This window comes from Thermobia domestica, chromosome 7 (genome assembly GCF_964235325.1).
Source record: "Thermobia domestica chromosome 7, izTheDome1.hap1.1, whole genome shotgun sequence".
NCBI lineage: Eukaryota > Metazoa > Arthropoda > Insecta > Zygentoma > Lepismatidae > Thermobia > Thermobia domestica.
The window spans coordinates 265,949,746-265,968,794 of NC_137460.1; the positions used below are offsets into that span (position 1 = coordinate 265,949,746).

At 34.0% G+C, this 19,049-nt stretch overlaps 1 protein-coding gene across 2 annotated transcripts in view; it reads right to left on the bottom strand.

Moving 5' to 3' along the window:
* The window catches only part of LOC145690895 (uncharacterized), a 36,863-nt gene extending 19,669 nt beyond the window's left edge, over positions 1–17,194 (bottom strand). For both annotated transcript variants that reach the window (XM_081766305.1, XM_081766306.1), the window contains exon 1: positions 16,632–17,194. In XM_081766305.1, the coding sequence (XP_081622431.1) occupies positions 16,632–16,837 (206 nt within the window). In that variant the 5' untranslated portion in view covers positions 16,838–17,194. The remainder of the gene's footprint in view (positions 1–16,631) is intronic.
* Between the last annotated feature and the right edge of the window lie 1,855 nt (positions 17,195–19,049).

A 19,049-nucleotide genomic window follows, 5' to 3' on the forward strand; every position in this document is an offset into this window, starting at 1 on the left:
ATATGGACAACCATTAAAACTTTCGTTACTCTTAGATTATTACTAGTGTTTTATGTTTATGCTCTAAACATAGAATTTAAATTTATCATAACCCGGTGTAATGTAATCGCAGAAATCGAAATATATACTGGATTTGGAATCCTACTATTACACGGCTTTTGCAAACAATGCCCCTCGAGTGTTATTAGCATCGTGAAACACTCTAGTCATTATTGTTTTTTACGTTAAAAGTAAATAGGGCGTGCGACGATAAATGCTACACTCTGAATAACGAAATATTAAAGAAATATGTTATGCATCACATTATAAAATACAAGGAGCTGAACAGTTTAAAATAAATAATTGAATATGTTGAGTGTGTACATTTAAGTGGCATTTTATTACGTTACGTTCACTCAAATGGGGATTAAATTCGTACGTCTACCCGGTCCCGATGCTGGGAGTGAAAATCGGGATTTTCCCGGCTGACCATATACAAGCTTTGGTTTGCCTAAAGAACCTTCAGTGCTTTGAACGAACGCCTGGTCGTCGCTGGGAAAGGCACCCACGAAGGCGAGTGGGGTGCATTGTTGTAAAGTAAACACACGTTATACTCTTATGAGTGCTCCACTTGTACGGATTCAGCTTCGCAAGCTAAATCGCCGTTTGCATGCGCGAGAGCGAATTTTTTTAGTTTATCATCAGTGACTGTACGATATTTGCATACACCTTCGTGTAAAATATTTTTTCTAATATTGTGCAGAAATCAGCAGTGAAGTGACTAGTAGAAATGTTTTAGTACCTTAATATTCGTTTGTAATTTCAGTATTGTGTGACAATTTTTCTCCCCAAATCATTGAAAAGGACGGAATAATTGTGCCGGCTTGGACGATCGCTTATTACTATCAGCAGAAAACTCCAGAGGACACTTGGGATTATCCGACGTGGAACGTATCAGATCATTATAACTGCAACGGCACTGAAGGAGATGACCGGTCGAAAATTATTGTAAGTGAAATCTTAATTTTTCAGTTGTGCCACACCGCCACCTGAATTAAAAGAAAAAAGAAGATAAAGGTGGAAATAAAGAAGTCGAAACGGGCGTAAACATATTCAGTAAAAGCTACTTGTTTATTTGTAACCTTTTGATGTTCTTTTACTTTGTATGAATTACATTCAGTATTGTTAGATTTTGCATACACTTTAACCAGGTTTTGTGATTTGCACCGCAAGATAATTTTAGTTTTTTAATATCTGAGCTTAATTTGATAATTTTCTCACTTTTCCATTTTTACGATACCTACGCTTTGTCTACCGTTCTCCCTATCTTCCGTTTATGATAAAACGTAGGTACGGAAGAAATCTTGATTTGCGGCAGCAAAGCTGGGATAAACGGAATAAACTAGTGACAGGGAGAGAGAGAGGGACGTGTAAACTTTTGGGAAAATGGTGAAAATCAATATGAGCCTTACGATTATATTTACAAGATTTTAACAACGAGAAGAAACACGATTTCACGGCCACAGGAATAACCCATGCAGTCAAAACAAACAAATAGAAGTGTAAAGGTATTTGACAAAAGTATACTAACCACTAACCACTGGTCAATAAAATTTAAGATATTTAGAAGAAATGCAGAAAACAAATTATTAATAACAAAACAATGTGTTTTGAGAGTAAAATATAGCTTGTAGCAGGCGATATTTGAACGCGGGTTATTTCAATAAATAACACGACATAGTTCCGATGTATTCCTGCGAGAGCTTGTACATATGATTTTCAAAGTAAGCTTTACACTCCACGAACATTATCTAACAAAGCTACGAAATGTAATTCCCGCATGGATTATTGGTGAGGTCACATCCTTCAAGAGGTAGAACTGGCTTCGTAGATTTATGAAATCAACTTTCTAATCATCCTTAAGGAAGTTGTGCAAATATGGCAAATTTGGGAGATCACTCTTTAAATAATCGGTTCCTTCCTGTTCCCCCCAACCATAGGTAGGTGGGCAACATGGAAACTATGAAATTTTTCTCTACGATCGAAGATCAGTTTTAAAATTGATAACGTCCCTTCTTCGTAACTGCCTACATACTATATCCTTGGTCTTCGTTTACCTGGTATTCCTATTGCATTTCCCGCTATCAGCATGGTACCGTATAAAAGATGTAAAGAGTAGTTACCAACCTTATCTCTCAAGAGTTGTGTGTTTTTAAGATTCCTGAAGGCAATGGTTTCATGGTAAATTCAAAGTGAAAACATAATAGTGTCTGGAGGAAAGCAAGATCATTATGTCGTTTCATTAAGTTTCTGGTTTCAAGTTTGTTAAAGTTGAGTTCTGCGCTTAAATACAATTACTATTGATGCGAATACAGTTACTATTCCTCTGGACATTTCTGACTGGGTATTCATTTTCACTCCGTTTGCTTGAGTGCGGAATAAGATGGCCAAGTATGCTTTTTCTTTTTTTTCCTATTATTTTCATGATCTGTTGTCCTTCACTAGCGTTCCTTAGTCCTTGTTCATTTCTTTTTTTTTCTCCATGTTATACACAACATTGAGAGCCAATACCAAATTTGAAGTGCTTCTAACTTGGATATTTTAGCTTTTCTCAATGCAAATCCTCGATTAAACCTACATATGTGTAGACGCAATAGTTAAGTTCTGAAGATTGTGTTTAATAACTTTTGCCTGATCTTGATCTACAGATTCAAGGTTTTTTTCTGGAGCCAAATGTTTAGCCATAGACATCTAAAACCCGTAAATAAAATTAAAAGTTGAAATGGAACCGGCGGCAACTATATGTCAGTGTGCAGTTATATGGCTGTTTTGAACATACGCCTTAGATTGTGCCCCTATTTGGATACCGTGTGAGACTCATTCTAAATATTCTCCGTTCGATTCGCCTACAGTTTGTTTTTCAATGAATTAAGCATTGTAAAATATGTTTGCTATTGATACTAAAAGCAACTTATTCCATAAGAGAAGAGAAAAACCGAAACACAAAGATGGGGGAGGAAGGAAATGCAGACTGTCTATGCTTAAGAGTTAAAACTTCGTTGTTCTGTCCATCTTTCTCTGTCTCAGCACGATACACATTATTATATTCATTTTGTTTATATTAATTTTCCTCTCTTAGAACTCAACGTGAATGTAATATATCCTATCTATCTAGAACTTCTCTAAGTGATGCCGAAATCTTCATTCTTTCTTGCTCCAATTGGAGAAATATCCTGGCGTGTCATGTTCGGTGTCCAGCTATAAGATATACACTGAAACAATTCACCTGGATGAAGGAGCTACTATTTCTTAGAACGCCAAACTCTTTAAATGTTAGCTGACTAGAACAAGTAATAAAAAATTGGATTAGAAAGAAATAAGTTAATATTTAAGAAATAATTGCAAAAATTCCGATTAGTAATGTAGATAAGCGCAATCATCAAAAGAAAATAAATAACATGGTGAAAATTAACCATAAAAGGAAAAATTGGAATAATACATTCCGAGTATTAAAATTAGGAAAGGGGAAAAAAGAAAAATTACACAAAGAAACGATGGAAATTGTTACAGATCATGGTTCCTGTAATTTTCATACTAGAAGATTAATTATCAAATATGATTAAACATGTTACTGCATGGCAAAAGTTATAAAATTGCCTTCTGCCAATTTTGATCATTCACTACGGTACCTGTGATTCGAGCAGGTGTGTTTCCAAGCCTAGTAACTTATTGTGAAATAGCTATCATTTCGCTGAGTTTTTTTCTTTTTTTGGAAAAAGAAGATAAGATGAATATTGTGTAGAACCTGTACCGTATACTGTATCAATAGTGTATAGAAACTGTACCGTATAAAAGATGTAAAGAGTAGTTACCAACCTTATCTCTCAAGAGTTGTGCGTTTTTAAGATTCCTGAAGGCAATGGTTTCATGGTAAATTCAAGGTGAAAACATAATAGTGTCTGGAGGAAAGTAAGATCATTATGTCGTTTCATTAAGTTTCTGGTTTCAAGTTTGTTAAAGTTGAGTTCTCCGCTTAAATACAATTACTATTGATGCGAATACAGTTACTATTCCTCTGGATATTCCTGACTGGGTATTCATTTTCACTCCGTTTGCTTGTTTGGAAATAGTTCCGCAGGTGTGCTAATGATGACACTAGGAAAGTAGTACCCAAATCATGTGCTGTCATATGATATTATTGCCACCTCGCATACACTTTCGATATTTCCTGACTTTTTACGTCACACTCAGCTAAAATATAAATTAATCGTTTAACAAATTGTTCATTACCATAAACAAGTAATAAAAATATCATTTATGTTACCTTCACGATTCTCATACTAGTTGGATACAAAATAGAAAATATCAATGTTGCAAGTGCTATGTTGCTACTTGCTAGTATCCTATGAACTTTGAGCTCTCTGCAAGTCCTAATCGAACAAATGTCAAGCATGTAATACTTTGATGGTAAATTGTCAGTATTTTGAGAACCTGTAATTTCAAAACAAACTTCGAAAAAATCTCAGCCTTACAGTTTTTTTCGCCAACTAGTAATACTACTTGAAATGTAAAATTTAACTAATTTTTAAGGTTTCACTCATGAACTTCCTGATTTTGTATGAAATACCTCAGCGTTTATAGCTTCAAGTGGAAAAATATGGAACTGTCCAAAAAGGCAGTATGAAGTACGATAAAAGCTATCAATACACACAACTACTAAAAAAAAGGTAAAAAACTCATATCTTGGTGGAATTCAGTCGAAAATAGTGTGAAAAACTTTTAAAAATTGAGAAAAAGTGCCAATTAAAGAAAGGGAAATATACGTGGAAACACAAAATATATCAAAAAACTGATACACAAATAAGCTATAAAGCATTAGCTCCATAACTTTCTCGTCATTCTTGGTTCCACGTACTCTCACGTTTCTGCACTTTTGATATGATAATTTAATATATTCCTCCGTGCAAGAAATATAATAAAAGTGAACATTTTTTTTTAAAGCAGTTTATATTTTCACTCGCAAAACCTTGGATTCATGTCCATCATCGTGCTTTTCTAATGCAAACCTACAATCCAGAATGAAATTCAGCTTAGACAGTGTACTAGAACATTTTGCTACTAAAATATTTTGTAGCAAAATACAGTCTATGCTACTAAAATATTTAGTTCGAAAGGCGGGATGTACTTAGTAATTTCGTATTTACGATTATATTCCTAATCTGGACTGTACAGGGCTAATTTATAAATAAATAAGTAACGCTTTGCTGGCATTTTATGAGTACATCTCATTAACCCACAATGAAATTTGACTTAACATCGTTCTGAAATAAATATAAATAATAATGATGATGTCAGGCTACAGGAGTTCTATATTGAAGAACGAAAAGTCCATTATAAAATAGTTTTCAAATGTACTGCGAGAACATTATCTGATAAAATGCTGCTGCCCCTTAAAAAAATTGAAACAAACGTTACTCAGAAATCGATTAGTAGTCATAATGACAATCTCCCTTTAAACGAAAACTAAAAAGAAGAAGCCGACCTTGGGCACATTTTTAAAGGTACTAAGATTCTATTTTGTCAAAAAACATACTTTGCAAAGTTATTTTGTATTGACAAATCTATTCTTAATCTTCTGTTCCAAACTTTTCTTAAATAAAGAACACAAAATCCTGCGGGACTTGTATCTAGGGACATTCTTACTTGTCTAAAATCTAAAAGCAGAGTAACAAAATTTATTTCACTCAAATAATAAGAAAATCTTGATCTTAAATTACATTCTCTGCAATTAGAAGCAAAATAACTGGCAACACCTGTTAAATTTCGCAAGAGGTTTCAAACAGATTGGTTGGAAAATTTTTCAAAGTTTGTACTTGGAATATTCTTACATTCGTCTATATTATCAAATAAGATCTCAAATCATTTCACTCGCCTAAAAGAAATGAAACGGTCTCAAATTATACCATTCGCAGAGTAGAAGCCGTTCTGAACCCCAAATTTAAAATAAGTTTAATGTTACGATCAAAATTTCTTTCATTGTTTGTCAGTACGGAGATTAATACTTCCTTCTTCATTAAAAAAAATACTCACGAGTTTCTTGCCTCTTATACTAGGAATAGCAGTATGTCAAATATATACCTCTACGATAGGCTCAGAGCACCGCCAAAAAAAATCGAATTGGAAAGCGCTTCAAATAGAACGAGTTGAAACCTTCTTTGCTTTTTCCACCTAAGATATTCTTACTAACTAACTCTAACTCTGTGGCCTATGGAACCCGGAGGTTCAGTGCCGCGTTCACAAAAACTCTCCACTGACTTCTATCCTTAGCTAATTGGACCCAGTTTCTACTTTGTATTCCTATTTCTTCGAGATCCATCTTAATATTATCCTCCCATCTGCGCCTAGGTCTTCCTAATGGTCGTTTTCCTATGGGTCTACCAGTCAAAACTTTGAAAGCGTTTCTACTTTCTTCCATTCTGGCTACATGACCTGCCCACCTAAGCCTCCTAGACTTGACGACCCTAACAATGTTGGGTAAACCGTATAAACTATGTAGTTCCTCGTTATGAAGTTTCCGCCATTCCCCATTCTCGTTCCTCTTGGGTCCGAATATTCTTCTCAGGATCCTGTTCTCAAATACTTTCAGTCTATGTTCTTCCCTCAGAGTAAGCGACCATGTTTCGCAACCATACAGAACAACAGGCATGATTACCGTTTTATATATTCTAAGCTTCAAATTCTTCGACAGAATTCGCGACGACAAGAGATTTTGAACCGAATAGTAACACGAATTCCCTGCTTTTAGTCGACATTTAATTTCTTCGTGAATATGATTACGTGAATAAGATATTCTTACGAATTTCTAAATTGTAGAAAGCACAAACTCCTAATTTGTTACACTTAACTACTAAAAATGAAAATAAATAAATTATTTATTCCGTAAAGTTGGTTGTAGAATAGCTGCAAATAAAAGAAAAAAACAAAACAAGGAAATCCGAAGTCAGGAAAATACTTCCATTCCTTCTTTTTGAAATATTATCAAACGTGCGGTTGGTAATAATATTTAATCCGCTTCTCAACACAAAGGATATAATTTGAAATTGTCTTATCCGTAAAAACTGAGGGGAACACATTTGTTGCTATAAGATACAATATAAAACATACAATTATGTCCGTAGGTAACAGAAACTAAAAATTATCCTTTTCTATTTTTTTACCTACTCTAAATTTTCACTTCTCATTTACGCGCTCTGAGGGACTAAGTTGGAGATGTTTCACTTCAAATCACGTTATCGCTACCCGATGAGTGAAATAATTAGTTATCATTTTCTACAATCTAGGAAGGGATAATAATATCCTAGGCAAGAGCTATACAATTATACCCAATCGTTTTATTTGTAACATGTTTAGAATTTGGATGTATTCATGGAGTGCGTTCTTCTTTTCACCATAGGGGTTATAATTTGATATCACTCCAATTAAAAGACAAGTGAAATGACTAAAATTTTTGAGGGACTTACAGAAAGAATGGGCCTAGATATGAATCACAAACAATTTCTTACCTTTTTATTTGAGGCCCGGAATATTCCCGGGTTTTTTTCCCTGGCCTAAAAAATCCCGGAAAGGAATTTATTTCCATTTCTCTACTTTATCTTCCAAATTATAAGAACAATATGACTAATTACTTTATTTTAAAATAATATGAATTACTTCTAAACTTTAAAGAATTTGGACGTTAAAAAATTTAAAATTATTTGACTGTACTTTATATAACTAACAATATGATTTTCTTAAATTCCATTTCCATTTTAACTAAAAGTAGGGTAATTGTTTAGTATAGGGGCCGAAAACTAACAAAACGTAGGACAATTTACGGAACAAATGTGTTGACAGTGATGTACAAGTACTCAAGAAAGTACCGAACACAATTTCTTTTAAGGGGAAGGGGATTTTCACGAACCGTAAGTGTAAGAGGAAGTGATTTATGTGAGAAAAGAATGTGAATTGCTGCTAACGAAGATAGAAAACAACGTGCCCTGCGGGGCTCTATCCCGCCTTCACTGGCTACGCTCGCTCGGCAATGGTGTCTGAATTTAATGTTGGTAACGTAATTTAACATATGAAACCATAAAACAACCGCATCAGAATAGAATATCGCAAAAAGTAGGCGCATATGCTGGTCCACCAAATATAAACAATAGCCAAAATACCAAAGTACTAAATTACAAATAATGAAAAGGAATCACTTTAAAAGTAATTTAGAATTACGTAGAAATAGAGATGTAGCACTATTAATAAACCCTGAAACAGTGTTAGTAATAGACGTCGGTCTGTCTCCTGTCTCTGGCTTGAATTTTTGAATAGGTACTCGGACTTCACTTACATGTAAATTAAAGCATGACATTTCGAGAAATGGGCAGAAAGAGAGGTCGTGTGGCAATATTACATGCAAAATTATAAAGATAAGAATTTTTCTTGCAAGTACTGCGAACGTACATATTTATGCCCAAATGTTGAAAAAATTGTGGGACATGTGTCTTCTGGCAGTTACCCAACCTAATTTGTTTATAACATGTAATAATTTAATATGTTTATATCAGTGGTAGAGTCAAGTTTCGAAAATCCACTTACATGTAAACTTAAACTTTTTAGCCGTTTAAAAGTATGCGGACTTACTATACCATTTTTGAAACATATATTCTTTCGTATATATTTTAAATAAATATCCATTTATGCGTACTCTCTAAATATAATAAACTATTAATAAAATAACATAACATCGTTCAGAATATACATTTTAAAGACTCCTCTGGGGACAACTGTAATAATATACTGTGATATAAAAACGAATTTAACTTTGAACTTATATACACAAACAGAATGCATTTTTATATGTTATTGTTCATAAATTCCCGGAAAACTCCCATTTTTGGGAATCTTCCCGGGAATATTCTCGAAAAATATCTTCCTGGGAATTTACCCACCATTAATCTTGTCATTTTCTCGTCATAGGACAGTTTGTGCATGTGGATAAAACCTTCGCCGTTGTTCGAATTGCTAGCGCGTGCCATTTGTGCACGTGGTGCCGAGTTCGATTCCCGACGTAATAGTGCTAAAAGTTAATTTTACAATCAGTTACTTTAATTAATTACCCGTCATCAGCGCAGAAGTTAGAGGCAAAAAAGAGACAAAATCTATTATGTCAATAGTTTCGAGTAGCAAGTTCTTAATTATATGATATTGTAGTTAAATTCTGAATTGCAAAATAAATTAATATCAGTATAGAATATGTATTGTAGGAGAGCTGCAAAGTGGTACTACTCTATTTTAGTTTGAGACACGGTGGCTGAGTGGTAAAGCTCTGCTAGTTCGTTTAGCTTCCGTCAAGCGGGTTTTGTAGTTGAAGAACAAAAACTTGTACGTGGGTTTTCGCGGTATTCTGCCGTTTCCTTCCACTTTTCTCACTCTACCGTTCATTCATTGCTGTCATCACCGTCTGCCTTGGTGCATAATTAATTAACATTAAAGTAGAAGTAATACAAACTAGAACGCCATCTTCTTAATATATACAATGATTAGCCCGCTGGCCGGATTCGGGCTTAAAAAGCATAAATCACATCTGGCCTGAGTAGTAAATTTTTAAATATACAACCATACTTCTCGGGCCTAACTTTGTAAATATGCTTTACAACGACATTTATTGGACAGTTCTTTCTGGAAAACCTTCAAAGCACAACTGCATAATTAAACCTCCAATTGCTGTAAATAAAAATACAATACAACTTTCAACAATACAATACAATACAATACAAAAAAAAAATACAACTTTCTTTACAGTTTCCAGCTAAAGACATTCTTATAACTTTCTAAATTGTAGAAAGCACAAACTCCTTATTTGTTACACTTAACTCCTAAATATGAAAAGAAATAAATTATTTATTCAGTAGAGTTGGTTGTAGAATAGTTGCAAGTAAAAGGTACAAATCCGAAACAAGTTAGGAAAATATTTCCGATCCTTATTCTTGAAATATTATCAAACTTGTTATTGATAATAACAGTGTTTCCGCTTCTCAACACAAAAGATATAATTTGAAACTGTCTTATCGGTAACAACTGAGAGAAACAAATTTGTTGCTATATGATACAATATAAAACATACAATTATGTCCGTATATTACAGAAACTGAAACTATCCTTTTCTTTCTTTTTCTTCCTTCTTTTTTTTACCTACTCTAAATTTTGACTTCTCATTTACGAGCTCTGAGGAACTAACGCGGAGGTGTTTCACTTCAAATCACGTTATCGCTACCCGATGAGTGAAATAATTAGTTATCATTTTCTACAATCTAGGAAGGGATAATAAAGTTCTAGGTAAGAGCTATACAATTATACCCAAACGTTTTACTTGTAACATGTTTACAATTTGGAGATGTTAATGGCGAGCGTTCTGCTTTTTACCATAGGGGTTATAATTTGAAATCACAGCATTAAATGACAAGTGAAATTACTAAAAATTTTCGAGGGTCTTACAGAAAGAATGGGCCTATATATGAATCACAAACAATTTCTTACTTTTTTGTTTATTTGAGACGTGTTTCCAAACTATAGTGATTATTGATGCCATTTTCGATTTCGTGTGTTGGATATTTTAAAGATTATTATAAATATTTTTATACATAACTGGAATCGTTATGTATAGTCCCCGATTGCTCAATAGGTTATGATTATTAATATATATATTATTGGTATATTTTTTATATGTTAAACAAATGATACACATTCGGAATTTTTTCCGCAGTATTAGGTAAAAATTCATATTATAGTACTGTACAAACTTGCATTTTACCATGTACTAGGCGAAATAGCACAAGCTTCAGGAAAAGTATGTGCATACAAAAAAAAATTGAAATAAGGAACTGGTAAGAATAAATAAGAGGAGCAACAATCTTGCGATTTTAATGTCTTTTCCGGTACATTTCTAATTTCTTATCATAATTATAATAATAACTATTATTATAAAAATTAAACAAAATAAATACCAATGAGCAACACCTACTGCGCTAGAAGACTATGGATTCGATAGTGATAGCGGCCGTATTTGATCATTTTCTCATCTCTACTCTTCCTAATATATTGGGGTCTTTCACATCTATAGTACCTTACTCCATAATTTATAGCTCTTATAAATTAGTATACGAGTCGAGCTTCATGCTCCTAACTGATGACAGGGAAAGAGAAAGAGTAAGTTAATAACAGCTTTAACACTTCATTTTCCCCAGTTAAGGTAAACCAAATAATGATATATAACCTACCGTTTAATTAGAACTATGATGTCTTGCATAAAACTACTTTAAAGTACCATAAGACGGGTTACTTTGCACATCGGGCGTTACTTTGCACAAAATTTGAAAAGAGATTTACAGTACTCTGTCGGTAAAACCATGAACAGTAGAGAGGAAGTTTCAACTGCCACCGTAAGATAGAACATGTAACTGTATTTCAGCTATAATGTTTGCGGTAAAATTCAGGTCAAATTACCGGGAAAGTTTGTTCTAGTAGATTTAAAGGCTGATAAAGGCTGTAAAGTCGCTGTAAAGGATGATAAAATTTAACATATCATCTATAAGAATTTCTGTCAAAGTTACATTAGTTTCCTAGAATACTACCATGTATAATGGGACTTGGATGCAGTAGTTGAAATTGAAATGTGAAACGTTCTAAAATCATAAAAAACGTAAAACTGAGAGAAGGCGTTTAAGCCTGTACTAGGGGTTAATTTGCACCAGTGCGAAATACAGCTTAGATAGGAAACTATTACCACTGGAGCCTCCTGTGTTTTAAATTTAGGTGAATTTCTTATTTAGGTAGATGTTGGAATGGATTGTTTGTTAGAAAACAAATTATGAACAGTGGCAGATCCAGAAAAGTAGTATGAGAGGGGCTTCATTTAAAAAGACTGTTTTTTTCTTCTTTTTTTTTAAAGAAATCACTAGACCTCTGGGGACTGGGCTTGCAGCTTATACACGTAGGAATCACTAGCAATAGATTTTTAGGCGAATCTTTATTTTGACTCAAGCAGTGACTGCAACGATTTATCTGATCCGGTGTTGGGAGCAGTTTAGGAATGATTCCCAAAATGTTCCAGTTTGCTCCCAGAACCGGATCAGTTGAACCGGTTATTGTTACTGTCCAAGTCAAAATAATGTACAATGTTAAGAATTAAGGGCCAAAATGTTACTAAACACTATTCTATATCAATCCAGGTGAAGTGGTGACTATCAATGTTGATATCTATACGGGGACTACCAACCCACCTACGTCCTACTCAAGTACAATAAAAACATCCAAAAATAATAATATTTAGTCAAACCACTACTATAAAGCTAATGTAAGAAGGAAAAACATAAAAAAACATTCATCACTAATTATAAATCAGTGAAGCATGACAAGGAAAAATAAATTAAATTTCACCAAGATAATGGAACAACCAGCAGCAAAGCAGATACTTTGCCAAATACTCAAATGCAAAGCAAATCAAGAATAAAAATAATATCAATTAAAAAACGAAAGCACTCGCCGTTTCGCCATACCAGAAAACTCATGAATAATGAACTCATAGTTTCTGATTCCCGAAAACCTAAGATAGGAGCAAGACATGCGCAATAATCAACTACACAATACTGAAAATGTTCCTTTCTGCACATACGTCGATTTATTAAAGCGAGCAAATTTGTTATTATAACAAATAAGACTAACCAATAACCGCCCAATTTTACCATACGTCGGGAATATCTTCAGCGTTCGACCACAACCATCACAGGTTTTCTCTAACTTAATTGAACCACAGTGCTCAAAGGCGATATGTGTTAATATCCGAATCTAATACAAACTTATTTAAAAACGACAAGTTCAAATTCTTTGTATTAAATTCATGTTACGTTGTCTCAATCGCACTTGCTAACTAGATCGTCGCCATGAAACGAAAATTCAATTACCCGGTCACCGCATTCCACCAGCAACAGCACACACATACAAGCAGACACAACATGTGACGTCACAGTACCAAACTGCCATATGACTGTACAGAGACAATGGGAAAAATATGAACCACCACCAATCACTGAACTAAGACGTTACACCAAAAACACGAACAATTCCAAGTGACTCACGCAGAAACAGTGCCAGGAAGTGACTAAACCTGTAAGAACCGATTAAAGTCACTGTTTGAGGTCTAATTGCAGGCTAGCCAGTAAAAAAAAAAAAAAAAAAAAAAAAAAAAAAAAAAAAAAAAACCTTGCCATTTTGGGTGGGTTTCAGCCTGAAAAGTACAAACCCCGTAAATCTTAAACTGATATGTATTGGGATCATATTCTTGGACATGATTTTTGTCTCGTCAGTTGGCACTTTTGTGGGACATATTTTGAACTATTAGAATGTGGTTCCATAGTCGGTACCAGAAAATACATAATTTACTTTACAAATATCGATAACTCAAAGTAAGTACTGATACCGGTATCATCATTATACTATGAATTAGGGTGGGAAAAAATCATGATTTTAAAAAAAAAAAATCATTTTTGTTAGTTTTATTGATTTAAATCTATTTTTTTTTTTTTTTTTTGTTTTAATTCAAATCTTTCTCCTCGTATAATACAGGTCGCGAACTGAAGAAAAAACATTAGGAATTAGTTTTAAGTATTAATTATGCCATTTAAGTGAAAGTATTGAGGTTGAATTTTGAATTAATCCCCAATTGTTAACCTATCTCAATCCCAAACAATGTTTCTTCAATATTAAGGAAAAAGTAAACCAACATTCATCAACATGACACTTTTCTTTTCACGAAACTTACTGATATTTTGCAGGGGCATATTTAAAAACCGGAACCAGCTAGCGGCACGAAATACATATAAAAAACATAAATTTCGCCTAAAATTAAATAATGTCCTATGGAACCCGGAGTTTCAATGCCACGTTTACAAAAGCTATTAATTGACTTCTAGCCTTAGCCAATTGGATCCAGTTTCTATTTCTTATTCCTATTTCTGCGAGATGCATCTTAATATTGTCCTCCCATCTGCGTCTATGTCTTCCTAATGATCTTTTTCCGATTGGTTTTCCAGTTAAGACTTTAAAAGCGTTCCTACTTCCTTCCATTCTGGCTATATGACCTGCCCACCTGAATCTCCTAGACTTGATGACCTTAGCAATGTTTGGTAAACCATATAAATTATGTAGTTCTTCATTATGAAGTTTCCGCCATTTCCCATTCACGTTCCTCTTGGGTCCGAATATTCGTCTCAGGATCTTATTCTCAAGTACTTTCAGTCTATGCTCTTACCTAAGCGACCATGTTTCGCAACCATATGGAGCAAAAGGCATTATCATCATTTTATATACAGTATTTTAAGCTTCAAATTTCTCGTCAAAATTCGCGACGACAAAAGATTTTGAATTGATCAATAACAAGAATACCCTGCTTTTAGTCGACATTTAAGTTCTTGTGAATATGGTTTAGGTCAGTTAATATTGATCCTAGATATCTGAAAGTATCCACTTTATCAAAAGTATTATTCGATATTTTAACGCATCCAAAATTTGCCGTATTATGATCCCGAGGAACTTCTATGTATTTAGTACATAAATTTCGCTTAGTTTTAATTTTTTTAAGTGGGGGGATCGGACCTCTCTATATGCGCTCCTATTATCTGGAAATAAACAAATAGACGTGGACACAAGAGAATTTTCGGCTTAAATGTCCATGGAGATTTCCCCGTAAGAATACTCAACGATTTAAAAATCTTATGTTACGAGAAGAAAAAAGCAGGATTCATCCGTTATCCGTTCAAAACGGGATTTTCCCTAATTAGCCTTTGCATGATACTCGTTTTCATACTGTGCTTGCCCAAATTTGAATCTCATTTTATTATGATTATTAACTTTCATAATCGAAATAACAGAACAGAAACGGAATTTTATTTATTTTCACTTTAAATTAATTTATTTTGGATTTAGATTTAAATTAACGATTTTTATTTAGAAAATCAAGTGATTTAAATCTTGATTAAAATCGTGATTTAAATCAATCCACCCTGATATCAATGTTAATAAAACGCATGCAGTTTTGTGTAGAGTGTAAAATGTTTAAATACTGAATGAAAACATTGCATGGAAACGTATGTTCAACATACTTTTTTGTATGTTGTTGACAGTAACCCCACCTATGAAACATTTCAATTTCAACAATTGCATCACAGTCCAATTATACGCGCTAGTATTCTACGAAACTGACTTAACTTTGACGAAAATTCTTTTAACTTTAGGCTGTTTTTACAGTATCTGCTTTCCATACCACTTCAACAAACCCTCCCGGTAAATAGAACTGATGCTAACACCCAACATTGCAGCCAAAATACAATGTAATTGAAACATTGTAATTGAAACTTCCTGTTTACAGTTCATGGTTGTACCGAAAGAGGACTATGAAACTCTTTTCATATGCGTGCAAACTAACGACCGATGTGCAAAGTAACCCCGTCTTACGTTATCTAGTAACCACTGTACACGAAATGGAGTATCAAAATTCAATGTGTCAAATCATGACACGGAACTAGAAAAATGTTTGGAAATGAAGGAATCCATATAATTAAGAAATTACGTCCCTAATGTATTGTGGTACTTCGGAACACAAATATGCAAGCAAAGAAAGCATTTCAGAATGTTACCTATAAAATACTTAGGAACGTTCAAGTACACATTCAATACGCAAGACATGTAAGTTTATCCTAAATAAAGTATTTTGCGCTATCCTCGTTTACCAACATTCTGCGTAATGCAATGTTCTTTTTACTGGCCATCTAGCGCATGCTCGTTAGAGTTATTTGTACATCGATTCATATTCATGTAGATTTACTAAACCGCTAAAGTGATCCTATATTGAGAAATGGAGGTCCATACCCTAGAAATGATTGCTGGGAATTTAAAAAGTAGACTTCCTTGAAAGAAATTAGTGCAGCTATGAAATGGATTTGTGTATGGACCTCTACAATAAATGAACATCCATTGTTGGTAAAAATATTCTTGATTTTGTATTTTGCTAATGTCTTTCTAAGCCCTCCGGAGAAATGAGGCTAGACCCATTTGAGCTAAATCCTGAGAAAAATTACAAACGTCCATAATTTTTGTTCCAATATAATACATTCCACGTTTAATTTGGAAAATTTTAGGATGAATATTATTCTCGCGATTTCTTATTTTACAAAAGTCTCTATATAAATAAAACAATATCGTCGAGTACCTATATTTTAAATATGTTCAACAATTAGTGAGTAATGTGTAATCAATAATAAAAGAATCATTTTTTTTTATCAAGATATACACTACATAAGACTTGTATGAGCAGTAGTTTATATCTTGAAAAAAAAATATTCCTTTATATCTTTTAAAAAAAAAGATTCCTTGTTATTATTTGGTATACAGCTAGTGTATGTGTGCCACGTCATTCCCAAATTGTAGATTACTAACTTACGTTCGAGATATCTCCCATATATAAATACTTCTTGTGAAGCATTTCTTTTAACCAACAATTTTCCGAACCGATGTAACCGTATTATCAATCTGAGCCAATTAGTATATGAAAAATTGAACATTACCTTTCTGGCCTAACTGAATTTAAATTTTTTGTGGTTAATTGTTGGGAGTCATTAGAGTACGACGCGCAAGTCTCCTGAACCAGTATTTTTCTTAGCGTTTCTATATTCCTTTCAAATGCAGGATCATCATCTTCTGTTAATTCTGATTTCACCCTATCAACGTTCAGTTTCACATCCAAAGAACACATAGCTGTATCCTTGTCCATTGTTTGCTCTCCTTCCGTTGTTCACAATATTAACTCTTTGTTGTCAGTCATCAGTTCGTATGTCCACCCTTACCCTTCGAGTGGATCTTCCTGAGACACAATTTCTTCTTTGCACATCAATTCCAACTTAACAGACGCCTCTCCAGCCATTGTGAATTGAAATGTAATAAGAATTTAACACTGGTCTTATACTTCCCTTATATTTTTTTGCCAGTTAATGAAATGATTTACGAGAACTTTCAGAAAAGTAACTTTATTTGTCCAATCTTGTTCTGCGGTTGCGTATTTCTTTCGTAGAGTGATTCTAGGTTACTAGAATTAATAAGGTTCGGTTATATCGGTAAAGGGACGCTGATTGGCTATTGACACGACGTCACTGCAAGAGCAGCCAGGAGGACGACAAAGTGTAGAGGAGCAGACAGTGGCGTAGAGTGCTATGAGACACTGAGACACTGTCTACCCTTTCAATTTAAAAGAAGATAGTTTTAGAATTTCTTAATTAATAAGAATCAATATACATTTCATGTTGTAGAAAAATATAGAAATAATAGAGTCCGTGATAGGTTGGTTAATAGCAATAGTGGTAGAATCTAATTTGTAAATAATTTTAATTGTCAAACCTGGGAAATTAAAGTTCTGTCGCCGTCAAACAGGCCACAGAGAGACATCATTATGGGAGGACAAAGAAAAGGTAGAAGCAAATAAAAGTAAATCGCGATATAATCTGAAGTCGCAAATTTGTATGCGTAATGTAAACAGCACACAATATCAACAGGTAGGTTCACCAGAAGGCATTAGAACTCAGAATAGGTTTGTAGTGCTTGAAGATGAAATGGTCAAAGAACATTTTAAAAGTAGTACGTCGCAGGAGAGGGAAAGTATCCCGAAATTCTTTCAAGACGGTGAAACCCCTAACAAGCTGAGAACAAAATTAGACGTAAATGTGACTCGACAAAATAACAGAAGAAATAGAAATGCTGAAGGGAGTAATAGACAGGAAAGTAACCTGAACCAACTAGTTATATTATCAGATAACCAAGGTCGTGGGTTAGGTACACTTATGAACAACAAACTAAATAAGGTAAGAACAGTTAACTTTGTTAAGCCAGGAGCTCGATCTGGGAAAGTGTTGAAGGACTGCGTACAAGAAACAGAAAAACTCACAAAAAAGGATTATGTGTTAATAGTCACTGGAACTAATGATGTATCTAAAAACGAAGCAAATAGTGTAATAGCTGCTTATGAAAGTGTGTTAGGTAAATTAAGTAATACCAATGTTCTGGTTTGTACAGTCCCTCACCGGTACGACTTAATTGATAAATCTTGTGTCAATTTAGAAGTGAGGAAAAACCAATCAGGAAATCATAAAATTATGTAACAAGTATACGAATGTGCATATTGTCAATCTTGAGTCTCTCGACCGAACGCACCATACGCAGCATGGTTTACATTTAAACCGCAGAGGTAAGCTTTTCATTGTAGACAAGGTAAATCAATTAATAAGTAATAAGTCAAGTGCAAAATCATATAGTATAGTACAGTACAGAAATGGGAAAACAAAATCTTTAGCCTGCAAACAGGATACTAATAATACAAATGTAACGTCCAAATGCACAGTTGTAAAAGATGCCTCTAGAGCTCTGAACACATTTCAGTTCTCCAACGTAAGTTTTAGTTTAGCTATGGGGAATGGATTGCTTGAAATGCACAGTGAGGATAGACAAATGTTATTAGTAGCAAAAAAGATGCTACACAATTTGGGGCGTACATCAGTAACACTAGTAAATCTTAATAGTGGAAAGACAGTACACAACCAAACATGTAACTTTAAAAAAAGGAGTACAGATACATCAACTGTGAGTTCGCAATCCATGGATGCTTTCTTTAATGGTAACGCAGAAGGCAATGAAAACGTTTTGGAACAAAACAAAACCGCAAAAGGCAATGAAATCGTTTTGGAACACAACAAAAGAAACGCAGAAGTTATCCCCCCCCCCCCAATTTCTCAATGCATGACACCACAAAAGAAACATACACATTCAACAGTAGGCGCCCCGAGTAGTAGTATGTGTGTGACCAATCGACAAAGGCGATTACCCGAAAAACTCAGGAATAATGAATTTTTATGCGACGAGACTATAATATCACTTCTAAAGTAGTTATTGGGGAACACGTATCTAAGTTAGATGAAAATCTAACCAACAAAGAGGTA